Here is a 12,223-nt window from a genome sequence, read left to right as displayed (position 1 = left end):
GAACCAGTAGGCACTGGAACCTTTGGATTCAGTGACTCTGGGTGTTCCAAACCTAATGCTTAGAAGTATAAGCCATCGCCTTCACTTTTTCTTTTTCACAAAGAAATGCAATGTGTGAGAGTTAAGGTATGCATTTGGGTCTGAGAGAAGTTGAATTGAATTAATTAGCAAAGCAGATAGAAAACTATTTTAACATTCTGTGGAATTTGGATGTTCACTCTGAAAACGTGCTTGTTTATAAATTAGCAGGAAATAAGATCAACTATTATTCAGTTGTGCTCCCGATTTAATCACTCATAGTTTTACAAGGGTCTGGTGCAATGGAAAGAGGACCACAGAGATGCAGTAATTATATTTTGTACTTCATTCTTTCTGAAGCAAGCTCTATTGTTTTGTGTCTTTTCTCTTCTTGGCTGTACATTCTGTACCACCATCTGTCGTGCTTCATGAGAACATGAGGTTTCCAAAAGGTTTCTGCAGGTTTTTGACATATAATACAATGTATCATGTTAGTAAAATAATAAGTAGCAATTTGCAGCAAACTTAACACGTATTATTGTCAGCTCATGTTATCACTTTATAATACAGCATTTCCCAAAGACGTATCCTTTGTTCTCCAGAGTCTCAGCTTTCAGGGATAGCCTGTTACAGTTGTGGAGAGAACCTTCCAAACATGACCCAGTTGTAACTGATGCAGTATCATCTGTCTGAAATTGCAGAGAGCCTTGAACAATAAAGTTGAGGTGGGCACAGCCTCATTCATCTTTATGGCTGCTAACTTAGCAGCCAATGATATTTTCAGTGTCAGTGTTGCTCAATCAAAGCATGAAAGAATTCTAATCAAATTCTAATCAAAGCATGAAAGAAAGGAGAGGAACCATCGAGAGTATGAAGAGCTATACCAGTAATTCCCAAAGTATAGGAGACACTCCCAGCAAGTTGCAGGGAGCTTGGTTCAGGCCTAGGTCTACTCTGCAGTCGCTTTTGTGATAACTGTGAAGGTACCTGTGTTTCACTACAATGTGCCTCAACGTTTCTATTGCATAGTAAGGCTGATGGGAGGCAGCATATGGAAGGCAACAAGGTGGTGTGGAACAGCTATTTTATTCTTAACACTGAAGTAGTGCTGGGTCAGAGTTGTAACTAGGCGTTTTAGCATGCTGGGCAAGCAAGCATATTTGCTCCCTTCACCGTTTTTTTTTAAGATGATATGAGTTAGGATATTATAGTGTAATGATAATGCATTTATTTTTGTGTACATTACACAGACATAAAAGCTATTGTATGATTCTTTTAAATGCCACATTAATTTTCACACAATCCTTTAACATCCCTATAGTATCCTCCTGTATACACCTTTAAGTAAACTCGTTGATAGGTGCTAAAAAAAATTGACTGAAAATAATGGTAAGGTAAATATGGATACTGCACTGACTTAATGGCATTAAACATATTCAGAAAGACATAAAATTGCATTTCTGTTTATTTAAAAAAAAGTGATACTGGTCGTTTTACATCATCCCACAGTGAGACTGTGGCTAGAATAAACAGCCACCTCGCTCAGTGACACAGCGAAGAATAAGTGGGACTCAAGAGTAAGCAAAGAATGAATTTACTGTGGAGGTGGATTATCTAGACATTGAATTACCAACATAGCATCTGACTCTGTATAAGCAGAAGCCACGCTTTCTCTGGCTTTTATAGGAGGGAAACAGACATTTTGGGTGGGGCAGGGGGAGGTTGTAAGATTTCTGGGTTTTACCTTTTGCATTGTGATTTTATTTTTCTAAGAAGAGTATTGATTATTGTTTGCTTCCTGCTACAATATTATGGTTGGCTTATATCTGATCATTTCTCAGGCTGATTCCTGCCAAGCAAATTGCGGTTATGCCCCTTTTAATTATAGCAGTATGGCTTGTTTGTATATGGCCAGTGTGGGAAGTATCATTCAGTTGGGAAAGCTATGTTGTGACAGCTGATAAGCGGCATGACACATCTTGGCAGGAAGTTAGACTAAATGATCCTTGCAGTCCCTTCTGACCCTATGGTTCTATGTTTGACTTCTGGCCAGACAAGTCCCCTGACACCTGTGTGTGGAGACAGAAGAAAGTATATGGCTGTGATGACTGTGAAATCATATTATGCTGTGCTTCAGTGTGAGGCAGTGCCAATGCCATAGTTAAAATGGCTAGATGAACATATCGAGGTGATGGCCCCGGTCTCATAGAGAAGGGTGTCAGGAACAGACTGGCTGGGTCACAGCCCAGAATGCTACAAGCACAGGTCACAGTGGACATGCTTCTTTGCCGGTGCATATCTCACCAGCAGCCCCAAACCAGATCTGCACCCATTGTAGATTTCCCTATTGGTCTCTTCACCTGTACAGTGAATGGCCTGTATTTTTATCTGTCTGGGCACAACTGAAAATTGTCCTTAGCCCAAAATGAGAGGCCTTTTAAAAGAAAAGCCAAGATGTGGTTAGCATTCTGGGCCAGTCTGCCCTGATGGTGTCAATTTCCTGATGCGTGACTGCACCTTGCTGGCCGTTAATGCACCCCTGACCCCGGCTCCTATCCCCACCCCCCCGTTTTGCTCCTTGGCCCCTCTCCTGCCCCTCCCTCCAGCTGTTTGACACCCCTTCACGCAGTCAGTTTCTGCCCCCTGCTCGGATCCTGCCCATCCCTCCCTGATTTGCCCCCCTTTAACTTTTTTAATCCCCAGCAAGGGCAGCAACTTCAGCAGATGTTACTGAGCAATGAGCATGCTCATAGGAGCCAATTAGCACTCAGTGCCCTTCCCGCCTGCCGCCCTGCCAGAGTCCTAGTGCTGTAGAGCCTGCTCCTGGGGGGTCGCTAGACCTGCAACCCTGCTGGGAGCTGGAGGGGTCTGAGCATCCTGGGCTCCGCCTGTGCCCGATCCTGCAGTGGGGGGATGACACTTCTGGGCCCGATCCTGCACGCTGCCCCCATTTTTTTCCACCCCTGGCAGTTCTGCACCCTGGGCATCTGCCCCGCTCGCTCCACACTAGTTACGGCTCTATGCAGGGTTTTCAGGCATAGACTTGATATAGTGGATAAGTGTGTTTAAAAATGGTTGGAGGGGTTAATTGACTCCATTTTTTTGACTGATCCCTTGTACAATCTCTGGATTATCCTTCAACTAACCAATGAGTTCTAGGGAAAGATTTTCAGAGTGCATTGAAAGTTAGGTGCACAACTCACATTGACTTTCACATTGAATGCCTCGCTGCTATTTATGCTTTTGAAAATCACCCTTTCTGCCACCACCACCAGTGCTGCACTGTCTTGTGGCAGATGTAACGCTCCTCAATAGGGCTTCCTAAATTTAAAATGTACAGAAACTTTGTAGTTCAAGAAAAGATTGATTTACATATGGCCTAATCCAATGCCCCTTTAAGTCAATAGAAAGAGTCCTATTGACTTCAGTGGGCATTGGATCTGGCCCATGTTGAAAAAAGATAAAAGTTTGAGCCACAAAGTTTGGATCCAAATGCAAACTTCTGCAAAGTTTTGGGGTGCTCAGATCTAAGGAGTCATTTCTGTCAACAGTATTGACATGTCACCCTCTGAAGTGAAAGTAAGGCAAACAAGATACATTGATATTATTAGACACACATATGAACTTTGCTGCATTTTATATTTCTGTTCTTTTTTCAATCAAATCCCCATTCCCTTCCATTTTCCAGTATGTGCACACTTACTATTTTGCCTTTTACAGAGCCCAAAATAAATACAGAACTACAATTCTCCTCCAATGATTAACTTTTATTCTAGAAGTTTAGGGTTACAGAAGTACTTCATCCAGTTATTTTCCCGCTTTTTTAAATTGGCTTGGCACGTGGTAATCTGGGGTTTCTGAACCCAAAACTTTTGATAATTTTTACTCTTTGAGAGGCGCTGGCAGGAAATAAATCAGTGAGGACACGACCATCCGCTGATGGATGGCTGATACAAGCAGTATAACACAAGAGTGCTCTTATTAAAGCTGTGCTGCTACAGGTTAGTAAAACACTCCAACCCCCCACATTTACCAAGGTCTGGAGTGGTTTTTGAGCGGTACAGTGGCAGCCTTCCGATGACCAATCTTCTGTCTGCCAGAGGGGACCCTCTGATGCGTCCAGGGAGAGAATCCTGAAGAGTTCAACTACCACAAACTTTCTTCCCTTATTTATTTGTTAGTATTACAATGACATGTCAAAGAAAACTTGTTAAGGAAGCAATTTCAAAAGTTAAGCAAGAGGTTTCATTTTGATTATCAATTAGCCAGATGTGTTTTTGCAGAGTCCTCATGCCTTCAGGCCCTGATAAATACATCCTGGAGGGCAAACATAGACAAGCTTCCTTTTTTGTCCCCTAAAACCTATACCTCCACAATTTGGACAAAGTTCTTATCAGGAAGGGTGGGGGGTGGGGGGAGGTGTCAGGCTGTCCTCAATGGGGTCACCCAAACCCCCTCCCCTCCTGACTTTTCATCATGCTAAGACTGCTGCTCAGGTCCACTAAAGTCCTCCTAGTTTGGTTGCTTTTGGCAATAATAGTGATCCAGGCACTTTACTGGTCCTCCAGGATCTGCCTGTACAGTGTCTCAGTTGTTATAAAACATACAAATGACTACCTCCCCTGCTGTTGTCCTACTCTTATTTCTTGCTGTTTAACATTGTTTTTTAAGGGAATCGTAGCTGAATCCCACAAAATTAAACATTACATAGTCATTACTAGAAAATCTACTGATACATCTCAGTGTTATTAGAGTCGTCTCACTTGATTGTCTATTTAGATCTTCCACATCCAACAGCGTCACACATTACTGCACTACTTTAGATACAGAGTTGCACAGAAAAACTACTCATTTAAAACCCCAGATATATAAGTAGATCAGGAAATGTCTAGGAAGACGCGATTAGGTTTATCCCTTTTATTTCGTTATGGCTTTTGGATTCCTCTGTGCTAACCCCAGGTGCTTTTGTTTTGCTTGCAAACTTTAAGCTGGACCTCAAGAAAGCTATTCTTGGTGCTTAATCCTTGTAGTGGCTCTCTTAAAATCTATCAGTAGTCTGAGTTCCCAGATGTATTTTCTTTTTTTTAATTAATAAAATTTACCTTTTTTAAGAACAGAATTGGATTTTTGTGTCTTAAGAGGTTTATGTACATGTTGTTTAATTAGCTGGTGGCAACAGCTGATTTCCTCTTTTTTTAATTTTTTTTTCTCAGCTCTTCCCTGGAGGGTGGGGTGAAAGGGCTTGAGGGTACCCCCCAGGAAGAAATTCCCAAGTGCGCCCTCCTGAGCTCTCAAAGGGATTCTGCACTTGGATGGTGGCAGCATCTACCAATTCAAGGTCAGAGAAAAGCTGTAACCTTGGGAGTTTAATACAAGCCTGGAGTGGCCAGTATTAATTTTTAGAATCTTTGTGGGCCCCCACCTTCTGCACCCGAAGTGCCAGAGTGGGGAATTAGCCTTGACAAGAGGTCTGATAGAAAATCTGTGGGGAGCATGCCATGGATTGTGGCAGCTTCCTGACTCGACCCTTTTTTATCCACGTTCCATCTTAAACTCGTATGGAACCCCAGTCTTTTTGAAAATCTATTGAGGAATTTTGGAGAATTGGAGAGAAACAGAGGAGCATGTTGAAGAGCCAGCATTCCCACGACTCTCCTTTCTATCACTTTACTTTCCTTCCTCCTGCGAGGGTGGGTTCTGATAGGTTTGTCTCCTCTATTTTTGGAAGCGTAGGGAGTGACTGTAAGACTCTGTGTGACTTGCTGGTGGACATACAAAGTATTAATATTAGCAGAGGTGAGACATGAACTCAGGCATTCATGACAGGTTTCAGAGTAGCAGCAGTGTTAGTCTGTATCCGCAGAAAGAACAGGAGTACTTGTGGCACCTTAGAGACTAACACATTTATTTGAGCATAAGCTTTCATGGGCTATAGCCCACTTCATTGGATGCATGCAGTAGGAACACACACACACACACACACACACACACACACACACACACACACACACACACACACACACACCATGAAACAATGGGTGTTACCATACACACTCTAATGAGAGTGATCAGTTAAGGTGAGCTATTACCAGCAGGAGAGAAAAAAAACTCCTGTTCTTTTTTCAGGCATTCATGTCATGCAAGTCCACTCTCAGATCTCTTGACAACATCTTCTCTTCCCAATATAATCATGGCTGCCCCCAGTGAAAAATATTGATATCTCCATGTTGTAATCTTCCTTTTATGCTGCTGTAGGATTAAAATATTTGTGCAATACCTGATTTTCACTGGATGGACCAAAGCAAACTTTGCAATATCGAAATATTTATAAGATCTGTATTAAATGTAATCTCCATCATAGTTAATGGACAATGGTCAGGTTGCAATATCCACATTTAAAAGAACAACCCATGGGGAAAAACAACGGCCTTTTAAAATGTATCTTTGTATCTCACTGCTAGCAATAGCTCAGTAAATTTTATCAGTAAGTTGAACTTCCAGTTGGAATGAACCACAATAAAGTCAATGGGAGTTTTGCCATTGACTTCACTGGGGCCAGCATATTTTTATTTCTTACTTATGTATTTATTTTTGCTTGTTTTGTTTTGCAGATCGCCCATGGATTTGGAATATTCCTTATACCAAAGCACCTGATACACATGGAAACATGTGGGTTCCATCATAAAAGCATCAAACCCACTGTGAGATTTCAGCATCTGACGCTGAGCCTCCTACCATAGCTGTGAGACTAATTATTTCTGATTTTCAGATGTGGAGTTGTGCACTGGATAACTAGCTTCTTATTATGTCACATGTCAATAATACTGAGGAATTGTTTTGGGGAGGAGAGGAAGGGAGAATCCTTGGAGAATATGTAGCCATATTGATCTTTATAGATGTCCTAAAAATATAACACTGTAATTTTAAACTACCATTTTATATACTCTTATTGTAGTGGCCATTGCATTTTGGAAGGTGTTAAAATGACAGTGTAAGCTTATGTTCAGAGGTTCCCACTGTTTTTAGCCAGAATTATATTCAAATCTGTTAGTATTCTTTTGGACTGTTTTCGGGCCCCTCTTGACCATAGTAAGAGATTTGTATGTACATTTTGAAGTTAGAAAGTGAATAAAAGGCAATTTTGTTAATTTTTCATCAACATGAAACCAACGTCTTTGGTAATTACTGTCCTCTCCTGTGAGAGCTTAACAGAGTTGAATTCATTTCCTACCCATTTTTTCCTTCTCGAAAGCCCAAGTTCTGTCCAAAACACTCAGTGCAAGTAGCTGGACTTGAGTGCCAGGGAGCTACATGAGGCAATGAGGTCACATGCATCAGAGCAGTTCTGCAATTGCTACTCCAGTCGAAAAGCCCAACAGTACAGTGCAATTCTTCCTGTACAACCCCCGCCATATCCCAACCAAATCAGGCAGGGTAACTGTTCCAGTTCTGTCATTTAGTCTTTGTGATCCCTTTTGGAGGAGGATGTTGCAGAGTGCACAGGGTAATTTACAGTAGTAATTTAATGTTCCCTTTTCTGCAGAACCAAAAGAAGAGCTGCTACATAAGCCCTCCCCCCACATTCAAGTCCCTTCGTAATACTCACTTCTGCTGTGACACCTACATAAAATTAACCAAGTTAAGGCATCCATTTAGTGAAAACAAACAAAACACCTCTTTGCTAAGGCAAGCCAAGTACCAGCCCTTTGAGTAACCCTGTAAATTGTTACTCCTGTCCTTGCCCTTTCTATTGTCTTGCTTCTCCTTCATTATTCTCTATGTCATTCTGGGATATATTAGCAGTAGTGTAGTAAGCAAGACACAAGAAGTAATTCTTCCTCTCTACTCCACATTGATTAGGCCTCAGCTGGAGTATTGTGTCCAGTTCTGGACGCCACATTTCAGGAAAGATGTGGACAAATTGGAGAAAGTCCAGAGAAGAGCAACAAAAATGGTTAAAGGTCTAGAAAACATGACCTCTGAGGGAAGATTGAAAAAACTGGGTTTATTTAGTCTGGAGAAGAGAAGACTGAGAAGGGGACATGATAACAGTTTTCAAGTATTTAGAAGTTGTTACAAGGAGGGAGAAAAATTGTTCTCCTTAACCTCTGAGGATAGGACAAGAAGCAAATGGGCTTACATTGCAGCAAGGGTGGTTTAGGTTGGACATTAAGAAAAACTTCCTCACTATCAGGGTGATTAAGCACTGGAATAAATTGCCCAGGGAGGTTGTGGAATCTCCATCATTGGAAATTTTTTAAGAGCAGGTTAGACAAACACGTGTCAGGGATGGTCTAGATAATACTTATCCTGCCATGAGTACAGGGGACTGGACTATATGACCGCTTGAGATCCCTTCCTGTCCTGTGGAGTCTGTAAGCTCCTTGGAGCCGTTATGGTGCCCTCTCTGTTCTGTTTTGGATGCCAATGAAAATAATGTCATTTAGGTGCAGGGGGAAGAACTGCACTGGCCAGACCCCTTGAGAGGTGGCTACACAGTGGTGAGGATAACTTCTACAACCTATGTCCATACCACAAGAATTGCCTATTGCTGATAATTGCTGCTAGCAATGGATGCGTTTGAACTGGTTCAAAAGCAGGCATAGCCTGGGACAAAGCATGGCTAACACATACTCAGAGTTGTTAGGAATAAAACATGCTCAACTCCCAATAGCTTTGAAGCACATTCTCTGAAACTGTTCTGAGCACAGTTTGTCCTGGATCCGTACTTGAGGTTGGGTTCAATTATACCCACTGCTGACACCTGTTGTCAGCAATGCATAGTTCCTGTAGTGTTCTGCCACTATCTTCTGGATGACACCACAGAGTTTTCACAGTTTTGTTCTCCACTGTGCACCATGGAGAGAGGAATGTAGGTGTTCAGATCAAGGATCTTGTCCCACAGATCTATTCTCTAGGGCCAAATTGAAGTCAGAGGAGTGCCCTATTGTGCAAACAAGATTTTGACCCTTTTTTACTAGAATCTGACCACTTAAACTTATTTAATGTCCCTAATAAACATGTATCCTATTCTGAGAGTTCTGCAACTAACCTACCCCCGAGCAAGGGGCAATGCATTCGTTGTGCTGTCCCTGGAGCAAGCTCAAAGACAGATCATGATTCAGAGAGTCACAATCTGCCTTCCAGATACCCCCTTGCTCTAAGGGGAAAGTACCATGTGTCAAGTCCATAAATGGTACAGGGTAATTCTGCCCTCCCTCCCCCTGCCCTGGTACACAGACATAGCTACAACAGACAAAAATATAGCATTTGAAGTTGAAACATTCCTACCCAATTTGTAATTTCTTATTTCTACTTGCAGTCTATTGAGAGAGAATTTTAAAATGGCACAATCTGTCTCTAAGCTAATTTTATCTGTGTGCAGTGACTTGACACTTCCACTGTTGGGCCTTTGGAACTACAGATAAAACTTCAGAGGGGTCATTATGTACTAATGGCTTATGACATCCAAAAAGGAAATGCAACGTGACAGATGGTGTATATTGCAGTAATAACTCTGCCCTATGATTGTTTTCCATCTTCTGTTCTTAACTAAATACTGTCACTGAGTTAATTACATTCACTATATACCAAAAGGTAGGAGTGGTTAACATGGAAACAAGCTAATTTATATAAGTAGTTGAACTATTGATTAACAGATAAAGAAGTTATTAAAATGGACTTTGATCAGTGTCTGGCTTCAGTTTTAATTCTGAAAAGTTAATAACAGAACAGCAGGGTCTTTCCATGGTAAATCTCTGGTTTTAAATATGGCCTTGAATGTGTAGTTATAGCCAGTAAATTAATATATTTTTTAAAAGCCACTTGTATATTGTAAATCCTATCTGTTTACTTTGCTGACTAGATTGTTCTAGTCTAACTTAAATTACTGTTTTACTCCAGCTAGCCCTGCAGAGCCAACACAACTTTCAGTGAGTGAATTGGATTTTAGTCTGATTCATACATCATTAGAATTGTTGTCTAAGTTCCATATGTTTAATTTTTACTTCTTATGAAATAAGTGCTAGAAAGAATCCAGTTGCACTCTCACATTCCATGTTGAGTTTGCAGAGATGGAAGTCAGGAAAAAGTCTTGTAAATGGAGCAGATTTGCTCTGAAAATCATTGAGACATAATAAACAAGAAATCTTGCACACACAAAAAGAAATCACCCAACACAAAACCTCTCAACGGTTACTTACCTGTTATGTAGCCGCCATACTTTGAGCTGTGTGTGCAGATGTTTATTCCACTTAGGTGTGTTCGGTGCACCAGAGTCAGTACCTGTTGGGGTAGCGCACGCACCCTACGCATCCTCCTGGCCCCTCCCAAGGCAATATAAGGGCTGCCACTGCCCTAGCCCCCCATCAGTTCCTTCACAACAGAGCAGGTGGATTAAGTCTCCAATATAGAGGGGACGGAGGGCAGGTCATGGAATACATATCTGCATCCACAAGTGGAAGGAAAACAGTTACACAATAGGTAAACAACTGTTTTTTCTTGTTTGCGTTGTTGCAGGCATGTATTCCACTCGGGTGACTCCCAAGCAGTACTGTTTGGAGGTAGGTTCAGAGCCTACTTGAATAATGATTGAAATATGACTTTGCCAAAGTTCACATCCGATCTAGAGGTGGTGGTGACCACATAGTGCAAAGTAAATGTATTTACTGAGGCCCCTACAGATGTCCAGAATGGGAACATCCCCGAAGAAAGTAATGGATGCAGCCTGAGCCCTTGCAGAATGGGCCAAGAGTCTTTGCAGAGGTGGAATATTGACTGCTCTGTATGCCATTGTAATGCAAGAGGTTATCCAATGAGACCTCATGTGTGCTGACACCGCCTTGGCCCTTCATGTGATCTACACAAGACACACAATGACAAGAAGACTGTGTGAAGGACTTGGTCCTATCCTAGTTAAAAGCCAGTGCTCTCCTGACATCTAACTTACGTGGATGTTCCTCATCTCTGTTAATTTGCAGAGTGGGGAAGAAGACGAGAAGTATTGTCTGGTTTAAATGAAAAGCTGACGCAACTGTAGATTAAAAACTTCAGGTGTGGTCATAAGGCTACTTTGTCTTTGAAGAGCACTGTGTAAGGAGGACCTGCCTGTGACACTGGCAGATCAGGTGCCAGCTTATGCCAAGGTCCCCGTGCCTTACTTGAATACTGACAGACAAATAGCTGGACTCAGTCTGTTTCACCTGTGTGTTAGTATTGTTAAAATAGGTATTAGACTTATAAACATGTTTAGTGTTTAGACTTTATTGAATGCTTGTAAATTGCTGCATGCATTAATCCCGCTTGTAACATTTGTATGCCATATTGTAAAGTAATATTTGAGCATTTGCATTGGAAGCCTCTGTAACCATATAAATAACCAGACAGGAGAGAGACATTAAGTGTGAAATACTGTCCTCCAACAGAAGGTGTTATGTCCTGCCCCAAAAGGAAGGCCCATCGACACCAGACAAACTGTTGTGAAACATCAAAAAGGACAAAAGACTTTCTTGTTTGCTCCTGCGCCTCTTCCCTCTCCCCCACAATGAAGAGGAGACGTACAAAAGCATTGTTCCCATCAGCTGAGTTGGCAGTTTGAAGCAGTATGGGGGAAGGGAGGAACACCCCCTAACAAGGAGGAACTGCTTGGACTCTTGAGGACAAGGTTTTCTGGGCATAAGCAAGAGATCCCTGGGTTAGCCCTACAGGACATATAGGGCTTGCTTATTATAGAAGCTGCTATTACGTTTTCAACCTAAAGATTGGAACTCATTTGTGTGCATGTTTATTTACCTGCTTTAATGTTGTAAATAACTCTCGTTTCCTTTTAAATAAAACTTTATATAGTTTATTACCTGATTGGCTACAGACATTGTCTTTGGTGTGAGATCTAAGATCCAGTTAACCTGGGGTAAATGTCTGGGCTTTGGGACTGAAAGTAACCTGAATTATCCTGTAATTCATGGTGTAGGGGACCATCTATCACAAAGGTAAGATTGCCTAGGTGACAAGATCAGAGAACCCAAGGAGACTGTCTGTGGCTCCATGGTTATGCTTTTATAGTGTCTAAGGAGTTTACCCTTGATATATTTGGCTGGTGAAATATAAATATAGATCTCTCAGCCAATCTGGGGTTTTACAAGCATTTCATAGAGTCTAAACATGAAATACATTTTTGTAAGACTAATACCTATTTTGAGCAAAACTA

The 12,223-nt window shown here is 41.6% G+C and overlaps 1 protein-coding gene across 5 annotated transcripts in view; it reads left to right on the top strand.

The window, feature by feature from the left end:
- The window catches only part of TDP1 (tyrosyl-DNA phosphodiesterase 1), a 120,577-nt gene extending 113,406 nt beyond the window's left edge, over positions 1 to 7,171 (top strand). For all 5 annotated transcript variants that reach the window (XM_039535091.1, XM_039535093.1, XM_039535089.1 and 2 more), the window contains one exon: positions 6,630 to 7,171. In XM_039535091.1, coding sequence (XP_039391025.1) covers positions 6,630 to 6,703 — 74 coding nt within the window. In that variant the 3' untranslated portion in view covers positions 6,704 to 7,171. The remainder of the gene's footprint in view (positions 1 to 6,629) is intronic.
- The last annotated feature ends 5,052 nt before the right edge of the window (positions 7,172 to 12,223 follow it).

Source organism: Mauremys reevesii, linkage group 4 (assembly GCF_016161935.1).
Source record: "Mauremys reevesii isolate NIE-2019 linkage group 4, ASM1616193v1, whole genome shotgun sequence".
Taxonomy (NCBI): Eukaryota; Metazoa; Chordata; order Testudines; family Geoemydidae; genus Mauremys; species Mauremys reevesii.
The sequence above is the reverse complement of the archived record's forward strand: the minus strand, read 5'-3'. Positions and strand labels throughout refer to the sequence as shown.